This window comes from Linepithema humile, unplaced genomic scaffold, assembly GCF_040581485.1.
Source record: "Linepithema humile isolate Giens D197 unplaced genomic scaffold, Lhum_UNIL_v1.0 unplaced_2, whole genome shotgun sequence".
Taxonomy (NCBI): Eukaryota; Metazoa; Arthropoda; class Insecta; order Hymenoptera; family Formicidae; genus Linepithema; species Linepithema humile.
This window is the reverse complement of record NW_027124986.1, coordinates 19,417-34,545: the sequence shown is the minus strand read 5'-3', so window position 1 is coordinate 34,545 and position 15,129 is coordinate 19,417. Positions and strand designations below refer to the sequence as shown.

General features: G+C 33.0%; 1 protein-coding gene across 1 annotated transcript; it reads left to right on the top strand.

Annotated features, from left to right (window-relative positions):
• Window positions 1-1,958: 1,958 nt before the first annotated feature.
• LOC137001854 (cell adhesion molecule Dscam1-like) lies at window positions 1,959-14,495 on the top strand. The gene is made up of 2 exons (XM_067361038.1): window positions 1,959-4,615; window positions 13,646-14,495. The coding sequence occupies exons 1-2, from the start codon at window positions 4,439-4,441 to the stop codon at window positions 13,961-13,963; spliced, it is 495 nt and encodes a 164-aa protein (XP_067217139.1). The 5' UTR covers window positions 1,959-4,438; the 3' UTR covers window positions 13,964-14,495.
• The last annotated feature ends 634 nt before the right edge of the window (window positions 14,496-15,129 follow it).

The following is a 15,129-nucleotide window of genomic DNA, read 5'->3' as shown; positions in this document are numbered from 1 at the left end:
TATCTCACAAAAAAACCTTTTTTTTAAAAAAGGGTAAAAAAGGGCGCCAAGTACACGCCTTGTTATATTAAAAAAAAGTTTTCCTCATAAAAAAACCTTTCCAAAAAATTGTTTTTTTAAAAAAGTTTTCCTCATAAAAAACCTTTTCAAAGAACTGTACTTTCAAAAATATATTATATTAAAAAAAAGTTTTTCTCACAAAAAACCTTTCCAAAAAAATTGTACTTTTAAAAAAAGTTGTATATATTAAATAAAAATTTGCTACATATTCTGTCTATAAAAGAGGTGATATCAGAAAATGACGCCAAGTTTAAATAAAGAACCTTTCAAAAAAAGTTGCATGTATATCTAATTATTTATTTAAAAATGATATTTATGTTTATATCTAGTTAATTCTTCTTAAGTATACTTTTTAAAATAATTGCATCTGTATCTAGTTATTTTTTTTATATCTGTATCTAGTTAAATAAAAAATTTTTCAAATTTAATCAAAATAAAAAAATATTACAAAATTTCGCAAAAAACTTGGCGCTGCTATAAAATAGCCTTAAAATATTATTATACATCTTAAAATATTATAGAGCAATGAAGGCTATTAAAATATTATTATACATCTTAAAATATTATAGAGCAATGAAGGCTATTTTATAGCAGCGCCAAGTTTTTTGCGAAATTTTGTAATATTTTTTTATTTTGATTAAATTTGAAAAATTTTTTTATTTAACTAGATACAGATATAAAAAAAATAACTAGATACAGATGCAATTATTTTAAAAAGTATACTTAAGAAGAATTAACTAGATATAAACATAAATATCATTTTTAAATAAATAATTAGATATACATGCAACTTTTTTTGAAAGGTTCTTTATTTAAACTTGGCGTCATTTTCTGATATCACCTCTTTTATAGACAGAATATGTAGCAAATTTTTATTTAATATATACAACTTTTTTTAAAAGTACAATTTTTTTGGAAAGGTTTTTTGTGAGAAAAACTTTTTTTTAATATAATATATTTTTGAAAGTACAGTTCTTTGAAAAGGTTTTTTATGAGGAAAACTTTTTTTAAAAAAACAATTTTCTGGAAAGGTTTTTTTATGAGGAAAACTTTTTTTTAATATAACAAGGCGTGTACTTGGCGCCCTTTTTTTACCTTTTTTAAAAAAAAGGTTTTTTTGTGAGATATCATTTCTTTTTTTTAGTAAAAATAATTTTAATAAATATGATTCTTTTTTTTTAGTAAAAATAATGGTAATAATATCCCACCATCACTCCCGTCATATTTTCAATACGACGATCCTCTTTTTGATTATAGAAATCTTAATTTATACAAACCTAATAATTTTTTTTTATATTTTACAACATGTTTTATAAGAAAATTATTAGTGATCATAAAAAGGGTATAAAAAACCATCTGTATTTTTAAGTTATTGCGTTTTTTTCATATATAAAAACAGATTACTTTTGATCAAATTTCTGTAAGAATGACAAAAACATCTTTAGCACCTCTAGGCCATTGTCTTTTTTTAATTAGCGTATCGTCAGCTTCAATCCAAGTGTTAGACATTTCTTCTCTATAAACATTACATACCTGCCGATTCCACCAATGTGCACAAAGTACACTTTCTGTCCACTAACTACAGAATACTAACAAGGGAACGTTCACAAGTGTCCCCTCCCCGATTTGATTCTCCTTGAAATATGTTGTAAAACATACAATTTGAGGAGACACGTATTTTTTTATAGCGGCCCTAACTCAAATTTAAGGGATCAAACACTTCTTTGAAAAAAAAACGGTTTTTTTCTTTGTGTGTAACTATCGCCAAAACCGTAGGAGATAAAAAAATATTTCAAATAGAAGTTGTATGGCTTGTAATGGACTTTATAACTGTGTAGTTAAATTTTCAAAAAATGAAATTTTTTTTAATTTACCCCACCCCTTGTTATTATTTTTTCGAATTTCAAAATTTTTGTAATGACAAAAGTTGTAGCATTTTTTACGCTGAATTCAACCATATATGATTTTATTATGTTTCGAAATCACATCTTTCAAAAATGAGTCATCAATATCACATTATATGCGTCGCGCTGCATGACCGTTTATACCGCACTTGTGTTGTGCATAGTCGCAAAATAAATATAAAAATGACATGTTATTATATATTTGAGAAAGAAAAGTTAACTAAAATTGTTGCTAAAGCATCTCTTTCACATTACACTCTTATAGATAATCGCTGCATTTCGTGCGCAGCGCGTTGTTATATGCAAGTTAGCTATCAGCGCATATTACACTTTGAAGTTTTGCTTGCAGTGACCACGGGAAAATAATTTATGAAACGAAAACAGTGAATGAATTAATCTATTCAACATATATCTACCCTGACTCTACCTTCTTGGCCCGACTTGATTGAGAATGAAATAAAATATAAAATTCTGTACAGTTTACTCTTTTTCAATAATTTTAATATACTGTGATTCTACATGCTATTACATTCCACTAAATTACTACGATTTTTTTAAACTATGGTATATAAAATGTATATTATAAGTATAATTATAATATATATAAATAAGCTTATATATATATAAAAGCTTATTTATTGTATCAATATATTATAATTATACTTATAATATACATTTTATATTTCAAGATTTTATATACCATAGTTTAAAAAAATCGTAATAATTTAATAGAATGTAATAGTATGTAGAATATATCGCAGTATATTAAAATTATTGAAAAAGAGTATGTACAGAATTTTATTCATTGTCAGTCAAGTCGGGCCAAGAGAGTAGAGTCAGGGTGGATATATGTTGAATAGATTGATTCATTCACTGTTTTCGTTTCATAAATTATTTTCCTGTGGTCACTGCAAGCAAAACTTCAAAGTGTAATATGCGCTGATAGCTAACTTGTATATGACAACGCGCTGCATACGAAATGCAGCGATTATCTATAAGAGTGTAATGTGGAAGGGATGCTTTAGCAACAATTTTAGTTAACTTTTCTTCCTTAAATATGTGATAACATGTCATTTTTATATTTATTTAACGACTATTGCGCAACACAAGTGCGGTATAAACAATGCGTCATGCAGCGCGACGCATATAATATGATACTGATGACTTATTTTTGAAAGATGCGATTTCGGAACATAATAAAATCATATATGGTTGAATTCAGCGTAAAAAATGCTACAACTTTTGTCATTACAAAAATTTTGAAATTCGAAAAAATAATACCAAGGGGTAAGAGTAAATTAAAAAAAATTACATTTTTTGAAAATCCAACTACACAGTTATAAAGCCCATTACAAGCCATACAACTTCTACTTGAAACATTTTTTTATATCTCCTACGGTTTTGGCGATAGTTACACACAAAGAAAAAACTCGTTTTTTTCAAAAGGGTGTTTCACCCTTTAAATTTGAGTTAGGACCACTATAAAAAAATACGTGTCTTCTCAAATTGTATGTTTTACAACATATTTCAAGGAGAATCAAATCGGGAGGGGACACTTGTGAACGTTCCCTTTAAGAGTGTTGTCAGCATGTGTGTTGCTACACTTCTGCACTTCAAGACGAGAAAATTTTTTTTATAAAGAATACTATTATTTTGATATACACTATCTCTATTCGTCTCCACAACACGTTACATATACATTTTACGACCGATATTAATTATATCAATGTGATTAGTATCATCAAAGCTGCGAGCTGACAGGTCTGAGCGCCGCCATGTTGGAAAAGAACAGACATCTTTTAGAAAAAGAAAGGAAAGAAAAAAGACGCTCTTATGCGGGAATCGACATTTCACGGGATGTAGAAAAGGACAACCATGTCGCATTTTGATGCTTCTAGTTGACAAAGGAAAAACTTATATATTAGAGAAGGATGACGAACAGACGACGACGACGACCAAGACTTACATAGATTTCGGCATATTTCGACTTTGGCAAACTTTGGCAATTAATATATTTTTTTAGAAAGCATGTACAAAAAAAGTAAAGATACTTTTATTATGTAAATCGCATGTGCTCTATCGATTGAGCCTATTATAAATTCGATCGGTCCACGCATTATTGAGATATGAAAATCTCGACTCCTATCAGCTCATGTGCTCGCGTAAAGATACACGGTCGGTCTTGCGCTGCGCGTGAACTTGGCGCGAGACACTACCGTGTCTCTTGATTCAGACTAAGAATCAGCTAGAGTAACTTCGAAGGATTAAACTTGTTACATTATGAAAATTAAATTTTCCTACATTCAAGTTTCTTCTCTGTTTCAGAACACCGCAATCCGTCGCCGCCGCGCTTCAACGAGCGGGTGAACCCCGCAGCGATTCGCACCGGCGAGACAATCGTACTGTCGTGTATTTCGCAAGGTATTCCGCCACCTACGTATCTCTGGTTCCGCGAATCCGTGTCGGGAACGACGATGGTCTTCAACTCAGAGAGGATACACGCGCGTGCCGGCGTGCTAGTGCTGCAATCCGCTCGAGTCGAAGACGCTGGCAGATATGTCTGCCATGCGAACAATACCGCCGGTTCCGAGCGAGTCGAACTGGAAGTCTCCATCATAAGCAGCCTTTCCATCCATCTGGCGCCTCAACAGGTTCGTATCCCGCTCTTTTTTTTCTCCTTTTCTATCGAAACGATGATGCTGAAACGAGTTTTCCGGCGTTTACGGACGACCCAGTTCACATTTCTATTCACGTGTTTCTTCTTCCTCTTTCGTTTTGTTTTTTCTTTCAATATATCGAATCGCGCTTCATGCCACCTTCAACATCCAAATTTAAAGAGACAATCTAATTAAAAAGTTAATTAATAATTTAATTATGACAAAATCTAAAATTTATAAGATTTTATTAGTTTTTGTCTTTTAAAAATGCTGGAAATAATTTAATTTTATAATTCTAAAAATATATTTTTAAGGTAATATTTTTCTATTTTTCAAATATTTTTTATTTTAAATATAATAGACAATAAAGCTAAACTTATGTTTTATTTTTATTTCAAAACATTTTCGACATTTTGAGCTATGATAAAGTCAAACTTATATTTTAAGTTTGACTTTATCATAACTCAAAATGTCGGAAATGTTTGGAAATTGATGAAATCATACAACATCAAATAAGCTTAAAACAGATTTTACACACAATATAAATTGACGGGAGGAGTTATGGCGAGTCGAGGCGAGAAAAAGTTTTGGCAGGGCTTTCACTGGCTCAAATCGAACATATAGATTGGCTGATTTAACAGCGAAAATATTGCTCGGTCTGCTTTATAGCAATCACAGAGATTTCTAAATCTATAAATAGATTTTACTTCGTTTCTCTTTAAATGCATAATTATACAGTAAAGCATAAATTATAATTTAAATTGACACATATTAAATTATAGTTTATATCAACATGCAATTCAATTAGTTCCCATATTCAAAAGTGTGAAATGCTATGCAGTAATCGCGAGAGCGGAATATTACTTGAGCTTTGCTTTCCTAAATAATGTTCGAATCTCAGTTTCGATTGTTACAGTGCGCATCTTTGTTCAGTATAATCGCCATAGAATATCACTAGCTATTTCGATTTGAGTAAAGTTAAATCTAAGTTCATTCTGTTGCTTGGAATGAGATAGTGGACTTTGGACAATCCCTGGATAATTGGGTCGAACATCAACGTTATAACACAGTTCCTCCATCCATCTTGCGTCTTCGTCGGTTTACATGGATTTCCTCTTTGCTGAGTTTCACAAACAAATGTGATTTTCTATTTTCCTTTCTTTTCCTTTTGTTTGCACTGTATTACAACATTGCGTTTGGGCCACATCTGGGAAAAAAATTATTTTATGTTATTTAAATCAATGTTTTTGTACAATCTGTGTTTGCAGTGACTATTTATCATTTTGACTTTTATCTAAAATAAACTTTTATCGCATGCTCGGAAATGAATTATGTTAGACTGTGAAGCAGATAAAAGCAAAAGAAATTATCGCTATACACTTTCTTTCGAGCCTCATAAATAAAATCCGTTTTATCTCGTTGGAGTCTTAAACTCGACGAAGTAATTTTATCGGTTTCTTTAGAAGATCCGCTTCTCTCTTTTATTCAAAATCTTTGTCGGGAAGTAAATAAGCGACAATCTTCGTTCGGCTGTCATCGCTCGTAACTCTACAAGTGACTTTCCTTTGAAAGGATTAAATCGTAAGAATCTCTGGACGAGGTTTCCTGACGATATCGATAATCTTTTTCGTTCGGCTCGACTCCCGTTTGCCCAATCTATCCGAAGTAGCAGTACTTTTTCAATACGCCGTTGCAAATGACTCGAGCGTTTCTATTGTCCGCTTTTTCCTCAGCCTTCGATCCAGCCTCGATCGGGCAACAGTCGTCTCCAGTTTCCCAGGCACGGTCAGGATTTGCATTTTACTTACTCGCCATTCGGTAAGATTACGCGAAATTTATTTTTACTTCGAAATTTTCACGCTTTTCCGCGGCATTGACGATGGCATTTACGGAGTAAATCGGTATTTATTCTGGAAAATGTAACAAGTTCCACTGAACGGCACTGCTAGCACTTATCTTGCCGCTTACAATACTGCTTTTATTTTAACAGACTTGAAAATCCGATCCACCAGTCGTTTTTAAAAGAATGTATACTCGTATTCTTTCCTTAGCTTAAAAATTATTTTTAAAATTAAGCTACATTATACACTGGAATTTTCTGATTTACCATTACATAAATATCTCGATAATTAAAAACAATCGGTTTTTAGGTCTCAAATTTATATATTCTGGAAAAATTATATCTACTTAAAATAAAGCAAATTATTAAGTACATTATTAACTTCTTACTCACCAGAAATAATTAATGTTTCAATATTTCTTTATTAAAGGAAAATTTATTAGAAATTGATGAAAAAATTCTTCAATAAAATTAAGATCCTGGAATTCTGGCGCATGATCTATGCCCTATCGTTAAAAGTTTCCATGTTATTTCACTTGCGATTCCTTTGCTCGTATCATTGCTACGAGAATACTCGATTCTGCCGCTTGCAGATGTGTAAGCTACCTCCGTCATTGTGCTCCACCGCGCAGAATGACGGTTCGTTGCCTCGTGATTATGTTAAGCCGTCAAGAGTTTCTATAACCCTCTCTTCCTCTCTCTCTATCTCTTCCTCTCGCTCCTCTCTCTTCTCTTAGCTCGATGAACACGAGTCGAGACGTACGAGGCATCTCTGAATAAATTCGAACCGACTCCAACGGCAAGTAACTAATTCTCAGTGACGTAGATAATCAAGGATCGCGCGAATACGGTAAACAACGGTGCAGACAAGAATCCGGAAGCGCGGTTGTTCGGCCGTGATGCCCTGCAAAGCTGCGGGGTGAGGATCATCCATGAGCGCGATGAATCTTGAAGTTGTCCCGGACTTATTCCGTCAGGTCAAATTATCTTTCGCCCAGAAATTGTCTAACTTCGTTATCGTCGTTCTGCGATTGCCCACTCTCTTGCCTTGAGAGTTTCATATAATCGTCACCAACTTTCGGAAACGACCGTCGCTGTCTGCGAGAAATTCTATTCGCGAAATTACTTGCAAAATTTTTTTACACTCGTTTATGTGTTAGGAAAAGTGGGAATTCTTTATTTCCGTTCAGTTTTATTATACATTTTTAGAGCTTTTATTACTAAACGTTATATGCATATTTTTTATTAAGATAAGTCTCTTATTACGTTTAGTTTCGTATTTTCTGATTTTACATTTAGGAAGCTTTAATTGAAATCAATAGTATCATTTTGTATATTTTTATCTGATCTCGATGTGATCCGGGGCGCACATTATATCATGAAAAAATTACTATTCTTCAATGAAATAATTTACTTCAATGCTACGTTTCGACTTCTATGGGCACGTCACTCGCGTTTCACGGGCGGATTATCGACGAGCGAAGTGGTTGCGACCGATAACACACAGACCGAGATATCAAAGCGCGCGCGCGCGCGCACGGAAACCAGTGTGCAATAAATGTTTCTCACGCGCACAAACTATTTCACTGTCAATTACCAGCTGATGGATCACAGCCGCTGTCTCGCTTTTCCGAGACGAATCGCTCGAACCGGCGTACCTACCCTGAAAAGTCGACTACGTTCCAGGTTCGATTGTCGCCTCGTTGCAAAACGGAAGAGAAGAGATGAGAGAGAGAGAGAGAGAGAGAGAGAGAGAGAGAGAGAGAGAGAGAGAGAAGGGGTAGAAAATGTCAGTAAAGTGTCGCTGTCCGACGGAAAACGCGAGAAAGTGGTTGGTATTCTTCCATCTGGAGCGGACAGCTCGGGCATATATATATAAAAGAAGAGCGAATGGGTATTGGTAAATGGTCCGTGGTGACGAGGGCTGCTGGATGCCATCGTAGGAGAGCGACAGAAAGATCGGAAGGGGGAGTCGAAGGGAGCGGTGGAAACGGTGAAATACCATTCATTCGCCGGAAGCCTTCCGTATAACTTTTGCGGTCATCAACGAAGGAACGCTTATACCAGACGGATTCTCTTGTGTATACGGGGTGTCCTGTTTGAATGGGTATCATTTACAGGTTTTGATCAATTTTGAATCCCTTTTTCATCAATATTTCATTGGCTGACGCTACATGTCAGAACATTGAAATAATTATATATATGAATAACCTAAATAATTATTAAATTGTAGAATTATCTGTATAATTATATAAAATTAAGAATTTTTTAAAATTAGGTTACATTAAATAATAAATAATAATTCCTTTCAATTTCCGACATTTGTAAAATTTAATATTTAAGAATTTAAGATTTGTTACATAATATTAACCATAGATCCCGTTCAAAAAAATTTGATGCCAGATTTGTCAAGGAACTCGCAGATAAAAGGCGGCAATGAATCTAGGACACTCCGTATATGTCAGCTGCCTTTCGCCCCCGCAATTTCGTTCCATTAGCGCGTCAAACTCCCTTCGTGCTTTATTGGCGGAAATCGCAGCTTTTTGTCGTGCACGGCGCAGCTTCCGGCGGAGCTCTGGCCGAGTTAATAATCGTAGGCTTTCCAACAAATCCCAGGACACTGTCAAGTTATTTCTGCCGTTCGACATTTCGCTCGGGACCGATTAATTGAACATGTGATTTCGAAACTTGCACATTCAAGTGGCCGAACAAATTTCGACATTTAAATTATGAAATATTAAACGAAAATATATTGAAAAATTTTTGCAATTTTTTTTTTATATTTAAATTATAGTATATAGCAAGCACATTTTAATGAGAAATTATTTTTTTTAGTTGTTTTGTAGAAGAATTAATAGGAACATTCATTTAAATAAAAAATAAAACTCTGACTATAAATTTTTATTTGATCCTATACTTTAACATAAGTCATTATATAAATTTTCTTTGTGTTATACAAGAAACTTGTTAGAAAATAAATTGAATGCAGCTCCGTCTTCATTTAATAATCCTTTTTATTTGTTCCAAGTTTTTTTTTAAAAAGCGCATAACGACTGCGCGACGCGTATCTCAAAGAAAAATGCGTGTACGTCGTGTGTGTATGCATTTATTGTTACACTGAAACAAGATGTTTCCGCGTGTCGTAAATATAGTTACGCACGGACCGTAAAGATGGTGGCCACAAAGAAATCCTGGCGCAAGAGGAAAAGAAAGATGGGAACCATCGTCTTAGCTTGCGTTTTATGAATCCCTCTTCAAGCATCTTTAAAGAAAGCCTCACGATCGTAGTTTTTTTTTTTTTTTCTTTTTTCCGGGAACCCTTCGCGCGCGCGTTCTATTGAGGATGAAGGCCGTATCAAAGGATATTTAAAAGTCGCAGCAAGCATTCGAAAGAAAGTTTTCCCTTAGTATATCAGAACAAAGACGTTTCGCCAGCGAGGCGTGATCCTCTTAATGATATTTAACGGCTGCGGTCGATTTAACGAACAAAAGTAATTTCTCTATCGCGTGATTGCTGTACCTTTTCATAGGCAGAAATCGTCCAGATTAATGTGCATACGCACGCTTGTATTTAATTCGTTTTATTCTAACATCATCAATAAACATTGAAGACGAATGTGTGAATAATTAAGAAGAAATGTATACAGATGTTTCGATAAACAATCGATTCTCTCAGTTTTCCAGTTTATTTATTGCAAAGATACTTTATGCTTATCGAAATTCGAGAAGTCGGCTGAATGATTGAAGATGTTCTTCGCTCGCGAATTCTTGGCCGAGGAACGATAGTGGTTGCGGAATTCGCAGCTGCGATGCTACAACGAGTACACAATGCAACTATAACCCAGCTGCATGCATACGTATTGCGCGCACTCGAGCGTGCCTACCGCATAATCGAAATGCACTGTCCATGCCTCTTCTCCTTGGTTTACCTGCCTCCCTCGAGATAAACGAGCATCCTTAATAATGCGCAAGATCGATTCAGATCAAAGGATCTCTTCTGCGTTCGATCAGCGCTAAGTGCAAGATGGATATGGAAATTCCGCGGAAGGCTGATTTAATGGATCGTCCTATATTATTCCGCAAATTTCAGGCGCACGCTCTTGTCTAAATGCGCACAGTCTCATCTACGTGCCCTGAAGACGTCCATTAAGGATATAATGATTAAGATAGACTTAAGATAGATTATTGCTGTTGCGACTAATGTGATTACCTATGAGATTTTAATACATAGTTTGATATAATAGTAAATATATACAAAGGGAACGAAGAGAACTGAATATCCCGAGTCGAAATTTAGCACCTATATTGAACCTTAATCTTTTATTTTGAGGTAGGCATAAGAGAGTCAAAGTAGATGTTATGCATTGTATCGTATGTATATAATAGCACCTACTTTGGCGCTACAATATGTCCGAAATTTCCTTTTTTCCTGCTAAAGCTTCAAAGTAGGGTTTAGTTAAAACCTTCCGTTGACCCGCTTTAGACCCTGAAAATATATAGATTCCTTTTTGCCAGCACTACTTTTATGATATTATCAAGAAATTCTAATGATTGCAAATGTCCACAATAAAGAAAAATACTGACTATAATTTTGATTAACGATAATTTTTAATAGCATACAATTTAAAAATATCATCAATCAATACCATTTAGTTGAATTTTATTATCTTTTGAAAATTTGTAATTATTAGAAATTTCTTGATAATATCAAAATATAATATCAAAATTCAACTATTGAGTATTAATTTCTAATATTTTTAAAAATTCTATGTTATTAAAAATTATCATCAATTAAAATTATATAGTTAGTAATTTTTTTTATTATTGTGAAGATTTTTGCAATCATTAGAATTTCTTGATAATATCATAAAACTAGTGCTGAAAATCCATATACCTTTGTGATTATATTAAAAATATTAAATTAAGATATTAAATATAAAATAAGATACTAAAAACATTACATAATATTTATTGAATTAAATATTATTTATTAAGTATATGTAATACATATAGTTAAGAGTATATTATTAAGTATAGTTAACATGCGTTAAAACAAGTTCAGACAGAAATATTTATACAGAAAAAGGTCCAAATTAAGACTGAAACGTTTTATAATATTGTATCACTTAATAAAGCAATAATCAAAATACAACCACATTATGCATATTGCTCGTATAGTTTTTCATTCTTATTTGAATTTTAACGAGTACATCTAAAATAGTTAACATTTAATAAAAAAATTAATTTAAAAAAATTTTTTTGCGCTGAATCTTTTTTAGATATCATATCACTATTTTGAAGAAGGAAACGGAAAGGTATCAATATTAATGAAAGTTGGAAATGCAACGAATTAAATATTTTTCTTTATGATTAAACATTATAATAACTTTTATAGGTCGAATTTATCTAGTATATATATATATATATATATATACTAGATAAAAGTTCGAGGTTTAATGGAGGAGTTCTCGCAGTAATACAATCTATTTTGTGAGGCTCTATAGGTTTAAAGTAGTATTTCAACATCAAATTATAGGAGATTAAATTTTAAAAGAGGAGTTCTAGGTTCTAATTCCGTAAAAATAGGTTCATATAGGCTGTATGAGCATTAAAAGAGACGCTAAATTTCGACTCGGGATCTTTCAAAGCATATTATATTTTTTTTAAATGTTAAAAATGTTACGTTTCCGAAACGCGTCGCGCAGTTCGCACAAATAAATGAACACTTTTTATAAAAGAGAACACTTTAATAAATAACACAGAACTCAATAATTAGTAACCGGGAATACAATACTAAAATCGGAGCTGTCATAAACGTCCGCCCGAGCAAACAGCTATCAAAGATCTGACATATAACAGTTTGTTTATAACTGTCATAGAGACCCTTTAAACTGCTAATCAATATTCGTTGTCTTGACAACGAATATAAGAAAGATTATTAATAAATGCCATTTGGCTTCAACTCTCTAATGACCGATCGATATTATCGATCGGTCCGTTAGCTGTAACACACACAGCATCAGCGGCAAAATAGTACGGGCGCAACACATAAAAAGTTATTTTTTAACAATAATATAATCAAAAACTGTGAGTTAAAAGCAATGAAATATAAAATGGGTAAGAAGCCTTGCAATGTTGTTCGTGCTTATCAATCAATTGTGTTTTATTTAACAGTGTATAATAAATTCGTAAACGTTTCGGTTCATCGTTGAAAAAAATTTTTACATTTATCAAATATTTGATACAGTTTTATTTCTGACTTTAGTAATTATTGGAATTTGTACCGAAGAGAGTTCAATAGTGAACTTGCTTTTCATTATTTTTTAGGTTTCATATTTTATCTCATAATAATAATTATAACTATATGAAAAGAATATAATAAAATTTAATGAAAAGTTTCGAATAATAATACATTCAATTTTATTGCTATACTAGTTCTAAATTGAAAACGAGATTTGTGTGCTTTGCTTAAGTTAGCTGTTAAATTAGTTAGATTTTTCATTAATTTGCATCTTAATTACACTGATACATTTTTAGAAAGAGGAACGCGACGATCAAAGGGCGAATGATTAAATTAGTTTCTCGAATGCGGAATTGGAAATTCCATCAGGCTACTTGGGTTAATTGTACGAGCGTGTTCATCCAATTTCTAAATCAGTGTACGACGACTACGTACTCGTACTATGCTCATCGGCACGTGCACATTATATTTCGTTGTAACTAAAGACTCGCGAATCCGCATTGAGAAATTACATTCACATCTTGTCATCCAATTATATACATAATCAATTGATGATCAAAACTTATTTCTTTTCGCTTTAGAATACTTGTTACATCAATTGTTGGCAAACTGAAAATTAATATTTGCAAACTGAAAGCTAATTTACAAATCGCGATATTACATAGGAAAATTAATATAACATAATTTAAATTTTATTTATAATATTATACATATTGTAATGTACATACGTTACACATAAATGGAATGTATATATTATATACATGCATTATATATAGTATTACACATAGCACAAAGAACATTTGCGAATATTATATTACATCTCGAATATCGTATCTCTGTTGCACCACAGAATATTGGCAAATATTATATTACATTCCGTCATGCGATACTATAATACAATATTACTGTCTGTATGTGTGTGTGTATTTCTTGTGGATTTCAGGTGACTGTGGACCTAGGAAAGGATGCGGAGTTTCAATGCTCCATCACCGGTAAGCCACATCCGGTGATCTCGTGGGCAAAGGACGGTCTTCCTATGCGGGAAGGATCTTCGGGTAGAAGCAAAATTACGGGTAACGATGGCTCGACATTGCGCATATCTTCTATCGTGAGGGATGACAAAGGAATGTATCAATGCTTCGCCAAGAACGACTATGAGATGGTGCAGGCGACGGCCGAATTACGTTTGGGAGGTAAGTTTGCTCGATTTGCACTTTCTACGCACTTACCTTCTTGTTCACCTGCAATTTGTTCTTGCTAAAAGATAGTAAAAGCTATTAATTTTGTCTGGATGCTTTATATCGGTCATAAAACACTTTATAAAGTCTGTGAACCACGCTTAATAAATCGTGATTGATAAATTAAACTAATTAGCGTGCACAAAAGAGGGGATAAAATATGGTAAATTTTTGAAATATCTTACAACTGGATTAATTTATCAAAAGAATTATGACCGCCAGATAATGTGCTTAAATAAATTAAATTTTGTTATAATAATTAAGTAATGATTAAATTTATTGGCTAAATTTTTTCTATTTTTGTTTTTCGTATAAAAGTAGAAAAATGCTTGAATTATTCCAAACACAGCGAGTGTTTTTAAAATAGTACGCACGAGAGACGGGATGGATTAGCGCGAGCGGAAGCGAGCCGTCGTGCAACTTTGGCAAAGTATTGTGAAAGTTTCCTCTAGGAAATAATAAGGCTAAATTAAGGCTATTAACAGTACACCATTAACTGACACCGGAAGACTCTCTATTGCCAAAGTTTTGTCTCTTCTTTTCTTTTTTTTGCGACCTTTTGCAGTTTTTATCGGTCGCTCTAAAGTATAATTCCATTAAATACATGGACGCATTGCTCCGGAAAGCCGCCTTATTACGCTACTAAACAGAGGCGTATTTTTAATTAAGAACGATGTTCATTCAAGAGCCGCGCTATTATGATTCAATTACGAACAGATGCAATAAAAAGCGTAGAGAGATAATAATTAGTCAATTTATACCAATATATAGCTGAAGAATAAATGTCTCGAAAATACACTCACCCGAAAAAAAAGCGGTACACTGAAAATGTGGGAAAAATTCATCAAATTTCAACTGACGATAACTTCGTAAATAATAAAGATAGAAAGTTCTATAAAATATGGAAATGAAGCTACAAATCTCTACTTTAAGAATCAATTTATTTCAATGTTGCAAAATAAATTTATTGAAAATGGCGGATGACAAAGCGCGAGCATGCAAAATTGAAAAATAATGGTTCGAGTTTGCGACGGTGCACGGTATAAACAAAAAATTGTAGCTTATTGGGATCAAAAGCGTACGAAAGTACAGAGTCTCCTCTTTAAAATGCTTTTTTATGCATCTCGATACGATGATTTTTCGCCGAGAGATTCGCATTTGAAGAAAAAGGCAGATTCTTACTTCTAGG